Genomic DNA, 21,400 nt, shown 5'->3' with positions numbered 1-21,400 from the left:
CATGAAAATTGATGCAAGATAACTACTTTCTGATTCAGGCTTTTACTGTCTACGGTATCTTTTGATAACTTCTTCCTTGTTAGCCGAAACTTTCAACTTCGTGGAATTGGCCATTATTACCTTTGATGTTATATGGTTGATTAATTTCGTCATCTTGTTTCATTTGTGGTTGGCAATTAGTTTGGATTCGATGAAGTTGCTACAGCAGGGAATATTTTCATATAGTTGTATGATGATCCATCTTGAAGCGTTTAAAAGAAATCAGTTTAAGCTATACTTGTTCTTAATTCTTAGCCTAAACAAGCAAACAATTCCAACCATTACACAATTAATTGAACTGACTTGAAGAAAAGATGTAGACCAGCATAACATTTCTGTTGAGCATTGAGCGTGAACAAATAGAATGTGTTGCTCTTAAAACTATTTTTGTTCAATGATCATTAGATGAGACATGATCCTAATTTACATTCTTAATACTTTCCCTCACATGTGATTGAGATATGTTTAAATTAACACATGAAAATTAATTGAGATTTCTTTGATAAGATTGGTCTAGATAATACAGCACGTTCGATCTTTGATAAGTCAATATGATACATCACCATGTATATCACTATCAAGTTAATATTTTAAGTGTAAATTTATCAAATACTTAATTTTTTACACAATAAAAATTGCATTAGATTCTGGAATTAAGATCCTCAGCAACATATGTGCTATGTACTTCTTATCCCATCAATCATATATTTTTTTTTTTGGAAAGAACATATAGCACTTCTAAAGTGAAAGACAGACCGAAAATAATCATGAAAAACATTCAATTAAAAAGAATAAAAATTACCAAAGGAGCAGCCAAGCACTCATTTCAATATTTCATATCATTGGTGATATGGACTTTGCAATTATTTTATAGTTATTTAGAACATTTTCCGATACATTGTAGATGTTTATAGTTTCTTTCATTAGGAATACAAACATTTATTATTCCGACTAAACCCTTGTAGGAGGGAAGCCCTCTGGTAGATAACAAAGCTGATGGGTTCACTTTTGACATCTCACATTAAATCTTAGAGGCATCTGCGGTGATCTTGCTCAACGCAGTGGCAGTTTTTGATCCAGACTGACGCCCCAAATGCTTGCAAATGAAGTCCCCAACAGCCATAAGCTTGCCTAAATCCACATTGGTTTTTATGCCAAGGCCATTAAGCATGTAGACTACGTCTTCCGTAGCAACATTCCCAGAAGCTCCCTTGGCATAGGGGCATCCACCCAGACCAGCGACAGATGAGTCAATTACACTGATTCCCATCTGTTAAAAGTATTCAATAAGCCACATAAAATTTTAGCAGAAAATGGAAGCACATTCATACATAAGAAAGACTGGATGAGTCTGCTTACTTGGAGGGCAACCAAAATATTTGAGAGTGATTGGCCATAAGTATCATGAAAATGAACTGCAATCTTGTCGACTGGAATGAGAGACATTACAGCTTCAAGCATTGGAATCACAGTGCCTAAGTACAAGAAATTTCATGTAAGACGCAATGGACTTTTGGTCGGTTGTAACCTCTTGAGAGCAGGACTTATATTATAGAATGATTATGTTTCTACAATGATGATTATGTTAACAGGCAGATGATGTAACTAGAATTTTCCAAAGTTCTTTTCTTTTGTATAAATTTAACTTGGACAGGAACTTGAGCCTGCTAATAATAGATTATGACTATTTCACAGGAGCCCAATTTTGAGGGCTGAAATCACAAAAAGGACAATCTTATCACAAGGTAAATTTTTGAGCTTCCAGGTATTAAGTTGTGATGCTGTCCTTCATCGACGATGCTTCATTGTCACAGTTTCAGCTTTGGTTGGCATTGCAGCTGTGGTGGTGCAGCTGCTGCTGTGATGATGGACACTGCCCAAGGATCCAAATCTGCTGCCACCTGCTTCCAGAAGGTTATATTCTAATAGGATCATTTTTTCTCCAAGTCCTATTACCCATATTCTTTATGCGCTATGGGTGTTTTCAGAATTTCAGAACTATGGGAAAATGGATTAGTTGTAGAGATTAATCTTCCAAATGATAGTCAAGAAATTTAAAGTATTGTGCTAGATTTAGTTGGGTATTAGGTTGTACCTCAAATTTCTATTAATGGTTAAAACATTGGTAGGTTCCATAATGCACTTGCTACCAGACAACTTCAGAAACTTCTAAGGAAGAGCTCATTATAGTTATATTGGTGATTCTAATCACTGGAATAGATCATATGTGATTTTGTCAAGTTCTTAGGATTGATTATATATGATACTTTTCGTTTTGTACACTGGAAGAGGTAAATCAATATAGTGGATGTTATAGTATAAGTTTGCAAGCATGTCAAAAGTCATTTTTATCTGGCATGTCAACTGTAAGATCAGTTTCCAGGAAACTTTAGAGTTGCAGATGATGGTTTTGAAAATTCATTTTGTTTATTTGTCATCATCCAACTTGCGAGATCCTTTTGCACACAGAACAGTCATGGATAAAAGTGAACTTTTATAAACTCCTCTAAACAAATTTAATTTAGCTGATCAAACTTAGATTTAGTCAACATCTAATAATGCATTATCTTATCATGCAAGTTTCTCATAGTTATATTGTGCTGTTACAACATTAAAATTCTAAATAGGAAGAGATCATGCATTCTGAACAAAATATTAAAAGTTTTAAGCTGGCCATGCTTCATATATTTCATCTAATCTTGTTGGTGAACATTTAATATCAACATGGTGCTAAGAAAACCAAAATGGAAAATAATCCTTCATTCTTAGGCAGCATATACTATAGATTCTTTTGCGCTTGCTACAATTTACATACTACATGACAATGGAAGTGGGCAAATCTTACCTGGAGTACCAACTCCGATGGTATCACCAAGAGAAATCTCAGAGCATCCCATGTCATAAAGCTCTTTTGCCACATATGCCACCTTTTCTGCAGGCACTGCTCCCTCAACAGGACACCCCACGACACAAGATACATACCTATAATTAAAAATTGTCAAGACCCCGTGCATTCGTAACAAATAAAAATGTGGCAAATGTCAAGTCCCTCAACAGGACACCCACGACACAAGATACATACCTATAATTAAAATTTGTCAAGTCCTGATGCATTCATAACAAATAAAAATGTTGCAAATGCCATAAATTGATCTGCAGTAACATGCATAAATATGATAATAGCAACATCGACAAGTGAAATGTAAAGTTCTGTAACACCAAAGACTTAATTTAAGGTGCATAAATTCAGTGACTCATCAGTCATAGCAGGGTGTCAGCAAATGAGCATTGAAGTTTGAAAATAACACTCAGGAATACAGCTACCACGGGAAGTTGATAAGGCAAGATCCTTCATTATCCATAGTTCTAATCAGTAATATCTCACAAGAAGAACATTATGCAACACTTTGAGAAGGTTGCTATAGCCAGTTATACAGCCAAGTCAAAAATAGTGAAATTTTCTCTATAATATGCATTGGACTGCATTAGGAAGGTTTCTTTCAGACAGTCTTCAGTTGAATTAAAGAAGTTATTGGCTGGAAATTGAGAGAAGAAAATACACAACGGTTTTCTTCTTCTTTCCTGTTTATTTGTGAGTGAAAGACCTATATGTGCCTTCACCAGTACACTAGCAAGAGGACTTTAGTAATGTACAGATTTATGATTTGTTAATGAAAAATTGAATTACTTTATGGACAGTAGCCTACTTATCTCCCCATTAGTGTTCTCTCTTTCTTCCTTAAATCTTCTCTCTCTCATCTCCTACTACCAGCTAACCTTATCATCCTCTTCTCTGTTTCACATCAAACCCGCAAATTGGGCCAAGAGGAGACACAGAGTTGGATGGGTGCTTCAATTTATGCAACATATTGGGCTGTCTTGAAGGAAATAAATTCTAGGGGATCTTAATCCCTCGCCCACCTGCCTCCTCAATGCTGTCCATTACTTACTCTGTTCCTATAGGCTCCTAGATTTTTTTTTAATGCCTTATTACTTTGACAACACTATTTGTTGCCCACATCAATCTTTCCATGAAATATAACCTATTCCTACTCTCTCCATGTTGTTTTTTTTTTGTTTATATTTTGGAATTTGGATTATCCTTCTATTTCTTTTAGCTGTTTGTAGATGGTTTATAATATCTATTTTTCTCTCTCTCAATGAAAAACAGATTATCTGCCTTTGACGATTTTGGCTGAAATAAGAAAGACAAACTTAAAAACAAATGGATACTATAGATTATAGAATATTTGGAGAATACGCAGATAGATATCAAAGATTTTTTTAAAAAAAGGCTAATAGCTGATATGACTAAGCACATGAAATTATACTATTGAAAATTAGGAGGAAGATCATACCCACGAACAGGTACTGCAAGTTTTTTTGCAGCAGTAACAACTTTATGATAACGGGTAAGGCTTTCTTCAATGTTGCAATTGATGTTGGACTTAGAAAAAGACTCTGAAGCTGATGCAAAAATTGCAACTTCCTTTGCACCAGCTGCAATAGCTGCTTCAAATCCCTGAATATTGCATATGTAACAAAAGAACTATTATTCGGATAAAAATAATTCTAATGTACATGCTTAGGTTCAGACTTACTTTCAGATTTGGAGTTAAGACAGGAAATCTGGCACCATGTACATCTTTAATTCCTTGCATGACATCCTTTGCATCTGCTAGCTGTAGTTAAAATACCAAATAAATCTATTACAACTTCAATTGTTAATATTACAACAGAATATTCTGGTTCTTGCGACAACAATTGTGGAAATTTAGCATTCTCACACAGTATGCACTGTGCACATAGTTTCTCCTACTAACTAGCAGAACACTTGGAATTTAGTCTTTGTAGGGCTCCACACTAGGGAGGAAAAAAGGAAAAAAGGAAAAAGTAGCTGCTACTCAACATTTAGGTGAGCATATATGACAATTTCATTAACAATATAACCTTTTTACGACAAGGAATATAGTATGTCTGGAAAGTTTTTCCAGGACTGAGACACTAATGATCCACCAAAAAACCTACTTACAAGGGTGATTCTCATTTCTCAGTACACATATTACATATTACAGGAAATGTATTCAGCAAGAACACAGAGTCCTGATCTCTATGCAGTTTAGTATTTTACTGTATGATCAGTTGTTTTTGTGATATTATTTATTTTAATTGTAAAAGAGACAATCATTCAATATGGTGCTAGTGAGATATATTTGCAAGTACAATAGGTTCCATTTTTGAATTTCCATTGCTGTTTTTGAGTTCATAGATAATAGGGAAATAAAGCCAAACTAAAGAAGGTAGATTTCAACAGAATCGTTGATGCTTCAATGATGAGACAAGAAAGTGGTATTACCTGTGGAACCCATTTCGGAGAAACAAAACTTGAGGCCTCAATAACAGATAAGCCACAAGAAGCCAGCTTTTGTATCAATTCAACCTTTACAGCTGTAGGTACACTGACCTTCTCATTTTGCAAACCATCTCTAGGCCCAACTTCTACTATTTTCACATATCTTGGCATACCTCTGAAGAACTGCAAGTGACAGATTAAATAATTCTCAATTACTTGGTTCACCTCTACGACACAAACAAGCATAACAGCATTTTTAACAGGTCAAAATTTGAGGATACCTATTGGGAATAGCCAAGAGCCACAAAATCTAAAAATAAGATAACATACTAATTAATAAATAGACTCACGAAACAAAAGTAAGCTACTCAGAAACACATTGTTGTGTATAAAGAGTATGCCACCTCCACTTATTTGTTGATTCCTTACTAATTAGCTTGAGCAATCACTCATAAATAAAAGTGGAAAAGGTCACTCGGGCCCATGGTTTGAACCTGGCTTACCTCCATAAAATTAGTTGATTACAAAGTTTAATTAACTTTGAAGATGGTTAAAAAAGGAACTTTGGATCCAATAGCAGCCTCAAGGTAATTTCTAACTTGAACCAATTATGTTGGGAACTAAATCTTCATGCAAGTACCACCCAATTTAGAAAAATATTATATTAATCCACTGTGTTAAATCCTATTTTTAGTAGGCTAGTTTAAGGAAACACAAAGTGAATCAAGGAAAATGCTTTATAGTGTAACTATAAGCTGAGATTTATTTTATACAATTTTAAGGGATATTTTGCATAAGATGTGTTATGACAAATTAAAGAAAGTGATTATGTTGTCTTCTTACAAGTTCCAAATACACGTCTGTTAACATTAGTAAAATAATTAGTATGCAACTTTGAACTTGATTTCCAGGCTGAAAATTGACAGCATATGGTCATAATTTTGGCTTATGATTTAGTTTTTGATAGAAAGCAGAAAAATCATTGTTAAGGAACTTTTTTCAAGAACTATAGATCGAGTCCAGATCTGAACCATTCTTTTATTTATAAATTAAACCTAACCCAGAATGATTAAAGAATACTATGTATTCCAATTATCAAAATTTGTTGTTCAAGTAATTAATCTGAGAGCACTTGCAAAATTCTATCATGGCACTTGGAAAACTTATATACAGGATCTAATGCAATTCCTAAAGCAAGAGGATGTATATTGAAAATCTCATATATGCCATGAAACACAGACCTTGTTGAATATCATATGATTCCTATCATTACGTGATGTTTTCCAAATTAAGGAATCTCTGGAAAACATATCCCTTGGTTTTCTTCTCCAACCATATTCTTCACTGAAAGAAGAAAAAAGATATGGCTGATTTCAGAAGTAACCAACAGAAAATAAATATTAAGATGAAGTCAGACAACCAGAAAAATATATAGTAAACAATGGAGGCGAAAAATCAATTGCATAATAAGTTGACAATAGTTCTACAAATGAATAGCTAAAAGCAAATATTCCAACATTATATCTTATCTATTTAATGGTCCATAAAGTTTGATTACAATGGCACACTAGAAAGAGAAAAGAACATGAACATCTGGGAGTGGATACTAAAATATGATTGGTATTGGAAATTTATAGTAAAAGAGTATAGTAAATAAGCAATCAATGAACTAGCTGGGCAATTGAATAATTGCTCTTTGTACGACAGATATGCAAACAAAAAAAAAACTATCTGAATGTGTCACCACATCATAAGTATCAAGGATTACTGACTAACTATCATAGATAATTCAAGTAGAAAATATTTCTTTTACATTGAACAGGTTAAGTGGTGCATATGAGATTAAAATTGAAAAATACAATAAGATATCAATGGGATAAAAAAAAACATGTTACTCAGCCCTTTGGATATGTACAATAATGAATCCAAAACATAAATATGTTGGAATAGAACAATAATGATTTGAACAATCATAGGACAGACTTTAAGTCATGTAGAACTGCATTCTAAGAAGAATGGTATAGAAAATCACATAGTTAAGTCATAGTATAGCTAGGATAATTTTCTTATGATCTTATGAAAAAAATGACAAAGGGAATTATAAGGAACTCCTGATGATCCTCTTTTGTTATGAAAATAGATGTGAGGTATTCGAGAGATTATACCTTGCAAACTTCTGTTTGGACTTTCTGCTTATATAATTGGTGCATATATTTTTATGCACATACCCATATTTGTTGCTCTATCAAAAATAGATTTTTTTTTCACCAAAAACTTACATTATTGTTCAAAATGAAGTGAATGTTACAAGGTCCAATTCAAAAGTAGTTTTGAATTTTTATTATATAGTTTCATGTGACTGGTGAATACCAATAACCAAAGCAAATACTAGAACAGAAACAAATAAAATCATTTTCCAACCGTTAATAAAACACATGCCTTATAAGGTGAAATACATTAATATTCACTGATTGATACCTGTAGAAACAAACTTTAGGCATATCATAAAAAGAAAAATAATACTTATTGGAAGGCATAATTTAGTTATTACATATAACTGTCATAAATTACATGAATCTGTGAAGGGTCTAAATTAGTTTTAATGGGGAAATATTAATTGTTAGAAGAGAAATTTTCATCATCACATAAACTGTGACTTTTTCTCATAGTTTTCTTGTGCTTCTGTATTATATAAATAATACCTATCTGATGCCATAAGTGCTACAGATGGAGAATGCAACCTATAATTCAACTAAACTGGACAAAACTTAATATCACAATACAAGCTATTGAGATGGCAGGAACATCCTGATGGATCTAAACCTAACAATAGTGTATTATCAAGCTAGTTCAACACACATCACTCTTAAGCCATTTTGGGTGTTGTACTACAGAGTCCATATCACATGCACCAAATCCCAAAACCCTGTGAGTTTTTTTTTTGTCTAAAAATCTCTGAGCTAAGGGGAAAAGAATTAGCAAGGAAGAAGTAGATTCATAATTTACATCATTCAAAAGTCAAACAGTATATACTAAATACCACGAGGATAAATAGCATTCATGTTGCTACAGATCAACAATAGACAGGGGCTTAACAGTAGAACTTACGTGCAACTGTTCGAAGAGCTACACTCTCTGCCTTCAATTAGGCAATTACTCATTTCCATTTCATCGACCCTGGGCCTGCAAGCAGTGGAAGTGCAGTGTTGAAGCCTACCTATAACACTCAATCTTGGCATGTTGTCGAGACCCAAAGGCTCCTCTAAGCTTGACATTTTGAACTGGATGTCAAAATGAAAATCAGAACAAATAACAAAAGAAGTTGTCCACCACCCACAGAAAAATGTTCTAAGTCAGAATATATAAAAAGCGTGCATGACACTTTTATGCACTTGAGAAAATAAACAATATAGAATACTTGATGTACTCGATCAATATTCCAAACAAATTGAATTAGAATTAACAATAGTCTGTCAGAAACTATTGAAAATCTACAGCAATCATACAAGTTCCCAACAACATAAAATTGAATTCAAAGGTAACAGGCACATCATTATCATGTAACAGCAAACATTTAAAAGTTGCATTGATATTATCATGATACAGTTGTCAGAGACAGAAAGCCAAACAAGTAAAGTCATCCATGTGATAAAAATGGAGATGAAGAAATTAATGCTTTCATATGCAAGTGAGACCATAATGTGATGGTCTCTCTTTTTTTTTTTTTGAAGGCAACACAACTCTTCTTGTATCACAATTTTAATTATAAGCTGAAGATAGCACCAGCATGGGATAAGATAATGCAGTTGAAAGATGTTAGGAAATGTGCAAAGAAGACTTAAACAAGTCCAGAAACAGAAAAGATAAGCCAAATCATATTTCACGTGCTACAAGGAAGAGAAAGATCACAGAAATATGCGTTCAAATATAGCAAGAAAAAATATGACAAACTCAGAATTAGCAGATGAAAATCTTAGTAGAGATAAATGACAGAAAATAACTCACATAGTTAACAGCATATAGTTGGCACCCCAAAATCCAAATTGCTTTGGTTCATTGAGAAATTTCTCAGACAATCAAACAGTCAATGGCAAAATTATCATGCACATTTTCTATATAATTCATGATGTCAAGTTGTTGCAAATATTATCTCTAATCATGTTACAGGCAGGCTCGTATCAAAATTTTGAAGTCCAAGACAACAGAAAACTAAACCTCATGCATACACTAACCTATTACTCAATGCACCATAACAGTAGCAAAGTACAGGATCCTAAGATACCAAATGAGACAAAGGGGTTGATTTGTTGCAAACCATTGCTATGCAGCAACTTATGAATAACCTTATTTGAATAGTCTCAAACAGCAGTATGTACTAACCTGATTGATATACTAGAATGATTCTCTGATGTAACAGAATGCAGTTAATTTTCCTAGTTGTCATTAATCACACCTAATAGACCAATCTGTTATCTAGCAATGCCACATGACAAAAATCTAGAGTGTTAAAAGTGAAGCAAAAGCTCCTCATATAGTCGTATTAAAAATTAAATCATCTACAAGGTTGTGAGAACTTCACTAATCTTGTATATCCAAATACAGACCGACCAGTGTAACACTCTTATTGCTTCCTTCGTGGAACCCGATCAGATGATAATCTTTCTGTATCCTAACCGCACAATGATCTCATGCAGCATCAACCGAAATGTCATTCATACAGTCAGCGAAAAAGGACCGGAAAGTATCAGGAGAAGCCGACTCAATTCAATCTTATATGATCAAAACCCAACAAGATAAAATCCACGATTTCTGCCTATAAATACAGAATTTCAAACAATTCGCGCTTGGTTACGATATGCAACTCCAACAATTGATTCGCCAAAGAAAGATGCAATTAGACATGTTGACAACAGAATCCAAGAAGTCAAAAGAAAGGAAATATCACGTTGAATTCAAATAAAAGAAGACAATTCCGGCTTACGTGAAATGAAGAGGGCAGGAAAGGAAGGGGCGGAAGAAAGAGAACGAATCGGAGTAATTTCCTTTCCCAATCAATAAATTGGGGAAATTCTTCTATGCTTTGATTTGAAGCGATCGATCGGGAGACGGAAACGGGTAGGTTGGGAGAAGGGAGTTAGCTGAGCGGTAACTCTCGCTCGCTTCTCCAATAAAATCGCTACCTCATAATGCAAACGTGTGTAAGAGGCAGAAGGGTGGTTGGGTTAGGTGGGGTGGAAGAGGGACGGACGCGTCGGCGACTCCGCGCCTTCATTACAATAAATTGTGGGAATATTATTTAGCTTCGTTGGATCTGAGCCGTTGATCCGCGAGGCTCGTCGGTGTCGTCATTCATTAGACGTTGGATGCGACGGTCATGTTGTCCAAGTCAGAAGTTGGGGCGCTATGTTTGACCGCTCAAATGTCAGGGCTCCTGTCGTGAACCACGGAAGAAGTGCCACGTGTACGCCGGGAGGGCCTTTGATTTGGTTGCTTTGTCGATCACACGTCCATGGTTTAATGCATCGGAGAATTGTGGCGTTGCGGAGGGGAGAAGCATCCACCGCACCTTCGGATCCTTCGGATACTGGGAAAGCATGGCAGGTTCCAGAAGATCCAATTATTATTGGCCACCAAATTCTTCAGAAAAATTCTTTTTTTTTCTTTTTCTTCTTCGCAGAGTAATTTTTTTTTTTTTTTAGAACTTCTTGCATAACACCTTATTTTTTAAATAATATCAAAATAATTTTAAGGACGATTTTTCTAAAAAATATTCATATTTTAGGGTTTTTCAATTTTACCCCTCATTTTATTTTTTTCAAATAGTATTTCTAATTTTAAAAATATTCAAATTGCTTATCAAAAAATTTTTGACCAGTTATAACGTTTTGATCATTACATTAAAAATACTGTAAAGTCTACTTAAAAATAATCTAAATTATAAACCTAAAAATATGATATTATAATGATATATGAACAATGACAATTAAAGAGACATGATATGATTGATGTTAACGTTTATAGTGTAATAAATATATCAATAAAAATTATAAATGAGACCAATGAAAATACTATAACAGTTCAAATTTAACAAAAAAAATTAGAGGAAGAATTTAACAAAAACTTTTTTGAGGGATATTTTTATTTTTAAATAAATTAGAGATATTGTTGGGAAAAAAAAAAGAAGCAAAGTATCTTTTGAGAAATCGCCCTACTTTTAACTATAAATAAGAGTTTTTTGATAGAAAAATTCGGAAAATAGTATATGAATATTCCTGTAAATGAAGAAAAGTTGACAAAGTGATATATGTGAGAGTGATGTATTATTGGGCACGGGTAAAGATCAACCCATATTTTGGTAATTGAAATTATGATCCTCTCAGTAAGTAATCTTACCGTAAAAATATGTATTCAACCGAGGACAGTCCTTCACTGTATCTCATTAAACTGTTAAAATGAATTTTTTATACTGTCAATGCTTAAAAACTATTTAAAAAATTGAAGAAATAATGAGAGGGCTGTTCTATGTTTCTACGACAATTTAGACCAAGACTTGCTGTAAGAATACCATATCCAATTAGAATGGAATATGTTTGATCAGAATTAGTCATATTTGATTTGAAATTTCATATTTATTAAAGGCTGTAAGGAATCTTTATTTGATTTGGACTTTCATATATATAACAATAAGATTGCACTTAATAAGGAATCATCATATAAGTATCATAAGAATGCACTTAATAGATTGACTCAGATAATTTTATGCATATAATCATCCTAGCTGTTGTGGAATAACTCAAACTTGTGAATGTGTAGTGTTATCTCATTGAATTTTCTTCAAGATTCATTGATGAGGCTGGAATAACTCAAAAATTACACGATTTATATTAATAAATATAGTATTTATCTTTTTTTTTTACCATGCCCTAATATGAAGAGACTATAAGAATATATGTTGCTGGCAAATGCTTTGATTAAATTTATAGGATGATTATATGTGTAAAATTATCGGAGTCAATCTGTTAAGTGTAATCTTTTTACTATTTACGTATCATGAAATCATATTTTTGGTTTATAAAAAACATACAAGTTCTACGAGAGATCATTATTTTCATTGATTAGACCAAGATTTCTAAATCCCTATAAATAATAAAACTTATCAATAAATGAATGAAAAATAATAACATTTTCTCTATTTTCTAATCTCTTTCTTTTGTTTTTCTCCTCTCTAATCTCTTATCTCACTTTTTCTCTTTCTCTCCTTTTCCATCTCACTCCTCTCTTATTTACTCTCTATTTCTTTACCCTATTCTACATCAATTAGTGTCAAAGCAATCAATAAACTTACCTCGTACAAGGGTCTCAACTTACAACAAAGGCTTAAGTAACACTCATAGTCCTTGTACCTCCAACCGAAATACTTATATGTGAAGTTGAACTTTGGGACCAATATCCTTACGAGATTGGTGGATTGCTCAACTCTCGATAACAAATAATTCTTGTAAATCTCATTAATATTTTTGTTAGAAAAAATCATATATTTTATTAAAACATACTTTTCAACGCTTTTTCTCCCCTCGTTTTCTTTTTTTCTTTTTCTCTTTATCACCCTCTTTCTCTCCTTTAGTTACAACTATAGGACTATTAGAATTTAAACTCTTATAAAACACCTGTTTATAATCATTCTCCAATAATTCTTAATAACTAAACTTTGGATCTTAACAATAAATTTCTAGAACATGTTAGAAATTTATAAACATGAATAATAGGCCAGTTTAAATGATAAAAAGAGTCAAAATGAATATACTATACTTTAATGATAGGTTTGACTCTAAAGAAATAAGTAATTATTAAAATGAGATTTGCTATGATGTTTTACTAATAGATGTTGCTCACATTCTTCTAAGTTGACCTTGGTTGTATGACCTCGATATTACCAAATATGAAAGAAAACATCTATACATTTTGTTGTACAGGTAAAAATATTATCTTGTGACTAGCAAAACTATTAGAAAAATACAAACCATAAACTTCTAAATCTCTTCCACAAGCTTCGACTATCGAGAGGCTCCACTTACTAAACTTTAAGTCTTTTAAGTAAAGAGTCTAGATAATAAATTTTGTGTAGCCACAAATTCATAACCTTTATGCTACTTTGGGCCTAAATCCTAAGATTAAATCCTTGTTAGATAAATTTTCTAATATCATACCTTCCAAATTACCTAGTGAACTATAACTCATATGAAAACTCCAATATGTCATTGACCACCCTCTCACCTGGCTGTCGTGCTTCAGAACTAGCCTACTCCTTCGCTTATCATATCCATGATTTGTATGCTGAAATTTAATGTAAAATTATCCAAAGTAATTAAAGTTATAAATTTATTGTTAATACATATTATAGAAGTCAAGAGTTTCAAATTGAATATTATGTCTTGATTCACATTCGTTCTAAGAGAATTCTCAAAAACTCATTCAACAAATTATATGTCCGAGCAATTGGTCATCTCTCCATTATCTAAAAATTAGGATTTAATGCATATATATTCATTTTACCTTCTGACTTAAATCTAGTCTAGTTTTCAATGTTAAGGATTTGCTTTGTATTATTGATACTTTTGAGTCTCCTTATCTATCTATTAGTATTCCTGTTGGTGATAATCCTCCAAGAGCACCAACTCTTCTACAATATAGAGATGACATAGAGGTCATTCTTGATGTCAATCTTATTGTATGTACTACTAGTATCACTTAACACTTTTTTGTCAAATTGCATGATCGTCCAACTTCTGATGTTACTTGGATTATTTTGAAGAAACTTTATGATTTTATAATAGACTTATGGACTAGTTGTTTGTAAATCATTCTTCGAAGTTGAATATTTTTCCATTGAGTGAGAATAATGGAGGATCATCTCTTTTTATAAAGAATTTTAGAAAGTTTATTTTACCTAAAAAAATTAGTAAAAAATTATCAATTATTTCACCCAGAAACTTTAAGAGTTGTGTGAAAAATTAAATATTTTTTCTTGGATTTTTTAGGTATTAACCTTGAACTCTCCTTTTGTATTAAGTATACTTTTTACTATATAGATATTATAAAAATTATATTTTGAATTTCTAAAGGGTATACAAGTTCTCTAAGAGTTTAGTTTTAAGACTCATCACCTTAATTGGATCTTCCTCTCTCTTCTAGTATTTTCTTTTTCCTCTCTCTCTCTCTCTCTATTTCTTTGCCCTGTTCAACCGATTCAAAAATCATACCTCCACAAGGTAATTGCAAAAAATTTTGAATTGATAGATATTACTTTGTTTAATTTGCAAGTGTGGATCTGACTTTTGAATCAATATCCTCAATCCAAAAACCCTCAATATCTTAAACTTTAGATTGCAATATTTGGATTCGACTTTTGAATTGAAGTCATACTACATCCACTCCACTGATAAAAATAATAGAAGATAAGAATAATTATCGTAGAAGCTTTATTGAAGAAGTGAAGAAACTTTATTGAAATAACTTTAGCTTGAATACATTAACATATCCCTCTCCTATTTATACAGATTAAGAAAGAGGATTTTCCTCAACAGAATAGAGAGATTTCCACAAAGTATTTGCAAATTATTATTTCAACACCGTGCACTCCTCTTCAAATAAAACATATTTCAATTAGAAAAAAATCGTGCTGTACGTTTCAGAAAATTACTGTCATCATTCTAACTGTTGAAAACGAATCATGTTAACATCATAGAACTACTTACATGTGCAATATCTTTTGCAGTTCATGTAAAGGAGCTATGGGTGAAATGATTGCCCGAGAAATCAATCCAGAAGCCCATCACCACCATGTTACCTTTTGCAGTTCTTTGGTGTGAGAAAGCACTCAAATCCACAACACACCATCTACTAACTTTGACAGTTAGATGCAGACACTTCAAATAATTTAAGGAAGACCAGAAGAATCCAATGTCGAGAGAGGTGGATTTGTTCTCTGCAGTATTATACACATGTTGGCTTATATAACCTTCTCAGGACCCAAAAACCAAAAGAAAAGGGTTCTCAGGACAAAAGGATACTAGTAGGTCAAAGGCAAGAATGCACAAGAAACACGCTTGGGCAATGCTGCTAGTATTACTCATAAGAAAGCACAGTTCTAACTGATAAGAACAAGACCATCACATCTATAGCTAAAATCCATGCAAGCCATTTCAAAAAGAGGTGAATGTCCTACCCAAGAAATAACAGCATTAGCAGTATACAATATCTTCCTCTTTCAAGAGTTCTTTCCCGTGGTTGTTTCGTCCAGTGTCTTGTTGCCATGAATTGGAACCCCAAAAAGCTTGAGAGTGTTGTCTGTTGCCTGAATCAGTGTAACCGAGCTTTGATTCTTGGAACAATGGAGTTCTGGAAGAGCCAGTAGCCCAGTCTGCCTTGGGTAAGCAACAAGCCTTTGTACAGGGTGGTCGACCGCGGTGACGTGCTGTTGGATGAAGCAGACGATGTCATTGTAGAGTTTCTTCATGCGTGTCAACTCTGTTAAGAGAAGAGAGTTGTTCTTCCTCAGTCTCTGGTTGTCCTCCGAAAGAGCCGAGAGGAAGTTGGTGTCGCCGCCGGAGACCGCTAAGGGAGTCTCAATCCAGGAGCTGACTTCGTAAGCGGGATGGAGAGGCTGCGGCGATTGATGGCAGTATTGGGGGGTCTGGTAATGGAGAGAATGAGGGACCTGAGGGGTCTTCCTTCTGTGTATCTCGGTGAGTAGGTGTTTCTCTCCTCTCCTGAAGTACTCGTTCGCAAACTCCCACCTATCTGCCGCGATCTTTCTGAAACCCTGCAGGAAATTAAATGACACCACTCAGATTATAGGATTTGATTCTGAAGAGCTGCGTGCTCTAGCTTTAAGGTGGGAACAAGATAAACTAAGAAGGTTAAATACTTGTCTCGAGGCAGTTCACCATTAGAAGAAGAAGTAGAGACCACAAAATGCTACTTAGGAGAAGGAGGAGTAAGATAAGATGGGAAGGAAGGAGGATATTGAGACTGATACGTAGGTGTTGAGCTGCCTCACGAAGCTTGAGAAGTTGTTATGCTTGAAATAGTTGGGCAACAGATCCCTCGCAAACTCTGGAGGCCTCCACACAACGAAGGTGGTGTGATCTTCTCCCCAGGACACAATATGGTCAGTGCAGGCATCATCAACTAGCTGGTAAGTCTTGGTCAGGAATGGTGGTGGAACTTGCTTGGGAGACTCCATGGAACCCATCATCTCCTCACTTCTCTCCATTAAAAAAGCCACCTCTCTCTCTCTCTCTCTCTCTCTCTCTCTCTCTCTCTCTCTCTCTATAACCCAGACAGAGACATAATTATATACACACATTGGTATTTGTGTGTATGTGTTTCTGCACAGGAACATATATTCTTTCATTCAAATCCGTGTGATGTGTGCATTCAATACAAAGTGGAAGGAATTCATCAGGTAATTGAAACCTTTCTATCATTGGACATAACGTTGGCAGTCTCTTATGGAAAACTGACATCTTTCTATAAGTTTCCACCCTCATATCTCACCATAAGTCGACGATATTATCCAGCTAGCAGCAGTGCTTGATTCCATTGAGACTAGAACAACCAGATGATACTAACAATCTATGCGAGCTAAGTAGAGAACTCGTACCTTGGACAATGTTTTCACCCTTCCTACTACTGGAACTTGAACCCTAGCTCTGGTTGAGACCAGCCCTCGCTCTTCTGTGGTCTCCTTGCTGCTGTAGGTTGAATCTTTTGCAGTTTCAAAGCATGCCCGTGACTTCAGATGGTACACGTAAAGTCCTAAGCGGAGGGAATGATATAATTATCCTCTGAGGGGCTTCACATTTGTGCAACATCTTTTCCTGTTGCCCTTTCTGTCATTTGCCCCAACGTGGGACTCAAATGCCGCTTCTTCCAAACCCAGCAAAGCTTCAAGAATCAAAACAGACATTCCTATCTTTTTCGCAAGTCACCAAGCTTGGGATCTGGGAAGACGACGACCAGTGTAAACCATGTACAGAATAGTCGCTTGCAGACGCCACTTGCACCTTCTCAGCGACCACTTCCCGGTTCCCGGCGTTCATGTGGTGAAAGTTGGGTCAATGCCATGCCAAGACCTCTGTGTGTGTGCTTGTGCTTGTGGGATCGCTTTCTCTCTTTGGATTTCCATGAGACAGTCACATCGGTCAAACTAAGCAAAAGAGGCATACCACCATATTGAAGTCAGTCGTGCCACACAAAGCCAGGGTCTTAGCGTCCTTTACTGGAACTAAAAGATGCAACGAACGCTGTGGTAACAATAATAGAAAACAACATTGCTAATTCCATTCCCTTTTCACCTTCAAAGAACAAAAAAACAAACAAGTAATCTGTCTTGCATTCATGAATATAAAATGTAGTTTTTATCGTTTTAATGTAAGTTATACATTGATTCATCAATAGTACCGACCAAGCTAATACTATAAAACAATCTCTTCATCGAATTAATAGTAATAGTGAACTTCTTACGGGCAGTAAAAAATAATCAAAGATGTTCTCTCATATGTATCTAGACACAATCTTTTGTAAGAACAATCATAAAATCAATATTACAAAGTAGTTTCTTAGATATATTTGCATTCCAAACTCACTAAATTAATAGTGAACTTCATATGTTCTTTTTGCTTCTATAATAAATAAATAAATATTGACTTAAATTTATTCAGATGTGCTCTTACATAATCTTTTGTAGGAATATACTAAAGAATTTTTTTCTACCCGATCATGACTGTCGCATCAAAGTCCTCTCAACATGATATAATATTTTTTTTAGAAAAATAAATTTAATTAAATTAATAATATTATATTGAGTTGGTGATCGAAATTGAGCGTTCGTGTTTGATGTTAAGCATTAAAGGAGAGAAAACAAAAGGAAGAAACTGTTGCATGCTGCAAAGTGTTGTGAGGATTTGTAAATAATGGAAGATTCTATTCCGAGGATGACAACTGGGCGGACATGTAATGCATCCGATCCATCTCTATCAGCATGTGAAGCACTGCTCGGAAGGCAGAGACTGCCTTTGACTCTCCAAGAGAAGTAGATAACGTCTGAGGAGGCAGTGCATAGCTGAACACCCACTGTCTCGTTTAGGGCCACAGTCTCTCTCTCTCTCTCTCTCTCTCTCTCTCTCTCTCTCTGTGTTCAAACTGCACAGATGTAAATGCACTCATGTGACGAAGGATAAGACAAAGAGCATGCTCAAACCTTCATGTGACGAAGGAATTGGATCTTCCGAAGAAGGATTCAGATAAGGTCAATCGGATCAAAGTGTCAGATCAAAAAAGCATGATGAGAGAGATGAAATAATTATTACCAAGTAATTAGCATGTTAAGGATGCAAAGTAGTAGTTAACTATCGCTATAGTAGTTAGCTTGATTATTATGTTAAGGATATATGGTAATAGTTAATTATTCCTAATGAATAAAATAATTATTGAAGTGATAGAGAGGATCTTAAAAATCTTAGAAATTAAAAATACAAATATATATTCTTAACTTAAAGATCTCAATGACAGTAAAAAATATATAATTATTATTACTCATGCAATCAATCCCAGATAAATAGATTCTACGATTTTGTTGTTGTTATATAATGTAAATCCTATAATTCTTTAATCTCATGATCTTTATAGGTTAATAATTTTTACAAGGAATACGTTAGTAAAAAAATATATCCTGATATGATTTATTAGAAGACCTATCAATAGAGAAGAAACCAAAATTTTCCGAGAGACAATTCAAATAGAATCATAGTTTCTCTCTTAGCTTAGGCGAAACAAGAATAATAAACTTGTTTACTCGAACTCCACTTGTAACACTGCAACAAGCAAGACCTCAAGAACAAATAGATCAGTATTAGGCACAGGTCTATGTTAGTAAGCAAAACTGCATTATAAGAGCCCATGTCCTTTGTCAACATAGGTTATTCCCTTAAATTTGAGTTTACCATGACTTAAAGGGGTATCCTTTCTATCCTTTGTTATTAAGAGAGAGAGAGAGAGAGGATAAGCTATGTATTAAGTGCATTCTTGTATGTACTAAGTAGTCAAATTCAATAAACTCCCAGAGTCACCCGACGCACAATAACCTTATTTGCTGGACTCATGTAAGCACCCGCACCCAATACACTCACTACCTATAATGCTAATAGAATTTTTTATTTGTCTTGATTACCTTCTTATTACTCTTTTCTAACTTTGACGTATCTTTGCTCATGAAAATAGCACATTGTGTTCCGGTAGAGAGATGATCGAATTATGAACTCATAGATTTATAATAAACACTTTCCATCGGCATAGTCTATTAGGCTAAACAACACCTATCGTATCGTCAAAGAACACACATTCAAACCTCATACCCCTCAAGTATTAATGAATATGACAATTCAAATAGGTCGTCTACTCGTTACCGAACGATAGACTTTTAATAAATAGTTTGTTTAATTATTATTAAATATTGTATGAGACATATATCATACGATTTCTTTAATTTAAAAGATTTTTTTAATTTTTATCTATAAAAACGATGTTGGCATATTGGTTCTTTGTATTAATGATAATTGTTTATTTGGATCATGAATATAACGTGATGGAAGAGGAGGAGTACAGGTAGGTATGCTTGGACAAAGCAAAAAGCCATTTCTTTTTACCCACTTGGAAAAAGAGAAAAAGCACATCCAATGGTAGAAGGTTGCGAGCCAAAAGAAGCTTTAACATATCATTCTTTTGTCACACGACTAAGGAGGAAGTGGATGAGTGGGGCGCCAAAGCATTGAGTGGGAGCTGATTAAAGTGCGCATATAAAGGTGAAGTAAACAAGGAATTACCCATACCTCTCTCTCTCTCTCTCTCTCTCTCTCTCTCTCTCTCTCTCGCTCTCATGAACATACTGAAAATAGTTCATTGGATAACGTTGTATCCGAGATATGAATTGAATCTCTTAAAAAACATGACTACATAATAGACTCCTCCCTGACTTAATTCTAGAAATATAAGTCCTAAATTGAGATATCGATGATAAATATTCTCTTTTGAATATCATGTTAACAAGTCACGCTTAGGCGATGCCACTTCGTCGCCATATTGATTGATTAGTCTTAGGTGATGTCGGTCATCGCATTCATGTTGAGTTTTGTTTGATTGTCAAATCTAATCATGCCGCCTTCATAAAATCTAGAGATCTAATTAATTCGCCAACATTCCATTCTGCTCAGCACAAAGGAGTTCTTTGATCATGAGGAATACATGCTCTACTTTGGCTAAAGTGGACGTTTATGATTACCTTGGTATCAACAATACTCAATTCCTAACCATCGCGAGGAACTCAACTTTTGTGGCAGACCATTTGAATGAAGCCTTGAAATTGTGAAAGTTGGCTTATGTCGATGGAGAAGTTGATGGTGACATGAGAAGCAAAATTTCTGGGTAATTGCACTCTTCCCAAGTGGGAATAACAGTGAATTATGTTTCTAAAATAGATTAAAATACCATTATAGAAGAAATCGGAGTTTATTATTCGAGTCTTCTCTATAGTACTGTAGAAGAGGAGGTTAGACATTGACTACTGATAGGTTACGTTGAGGATTTGGTCTTTTAGATTATATTGGAGAGAAAGAGAACAATACATCAAGGGATAGAAAGATTGGAAGTCGTATCATTTTTTTCTCCTTTTTGGATACTTGGTCAACTAATGGTTTGGATTGGGTCAACTTAGACTTCATAGTGCATATACTCAAGCTCAAGTCAACTTAATCTTTGACTAATATTTCTCATAAAATCCACAACAATTCTCTTATAAATTATAATTTTTTATTTTTCTCATGATTTTTTTTGGAGGGGTAAAACATAGATGTGGTGCCAAAAATAAGCTTGGTGGAGTCATCCTTTGAATTTTATAGTTTCCATCTATAAAAACATAGATGTGGTGTCAAAGATAATCTTGGTGGAGTC

General features: G+C 34.2%; 2 protein-coding genes across 2 annotated transcripts; both read right to left on the bottom strand.

Moving 5' to 3' along the window:
• Positions 1-860: 860 nt before the first annotated feature.
• On the bottom strand, positions 861-10,640 carry LOC103971040 (hydroxymethylglutaryl-CoA lyase, mitochondrial). Its single transcript, XM_009384974.3, has 9 exons — positions 10,374-10,640; positions 8,501-8,673; positions 6,634-6,736; positions 5,396-5,575; positions 4,641-4,721; positions 4,398-4,561; positions 2,885-3,021; positions 1,399-1,514; positions 861-1,309 (listed from the first exon to the last, which is right to left on the bottom strand). The coding sequence occupies exons 2-9, from the start codon at positions 8,665-8,667 to the stop codon at positions 1,061-1,063; spliced, it is 1,197 nt and encodes a 398-aa protein (XP_009383249.2). The 5' UTR covers positions 8,668-8,673; positions 10,374-10,640; the 3' UTR covers positions 861-1,060.
• A 4,738-nt stretch (positions 10,641-15,378) lies between these two features.
• LOC135613373 (heat stress transcription factor B-4b-like) lies at positions 15,379-16,715 on the bottom strand. Its single transcript, XM_065110397.1, has 2 exons — positions 16,431-16,715; positions 15,379-16,214 (listed from the first exon to the last, which is right to left on the bottom strand). The coding sequence occupies exons 1-2, from the start codon at positions 16,665-16,667 to the stop codon at positions 15,660-15,662; spliced, it is 792 nt and encodes a 263-aa protein (XP_064966469.1). The 5' UTR covers positions 16,668-16,715; the 3' UTR covers positions 15,379-15,659.
• Positions 16,716-21,400: the final 4,685 nt, after the last annotated feature.

This window comes from Musa acuminata, chromosome BXJ2-6, assembly GCF_036884655.1.
Source record: "Musa acuminata AAA Group cultivar baxijiao chromosome BXJ2-6, Cavendish_Baxijiao_AAA, whole genome shotgun sequence".
Lineage (NCBI taxonomy): Eukaryota > Viridiplantae > Streptophyta > Magnoliopsida > Zingiberales > Musaceae > Musa > Musa acuminata.
Note: the sequence above shows the minus strand (reverse complement) of the source record. Positions and strands in the feature narration are given on the sequence as shown.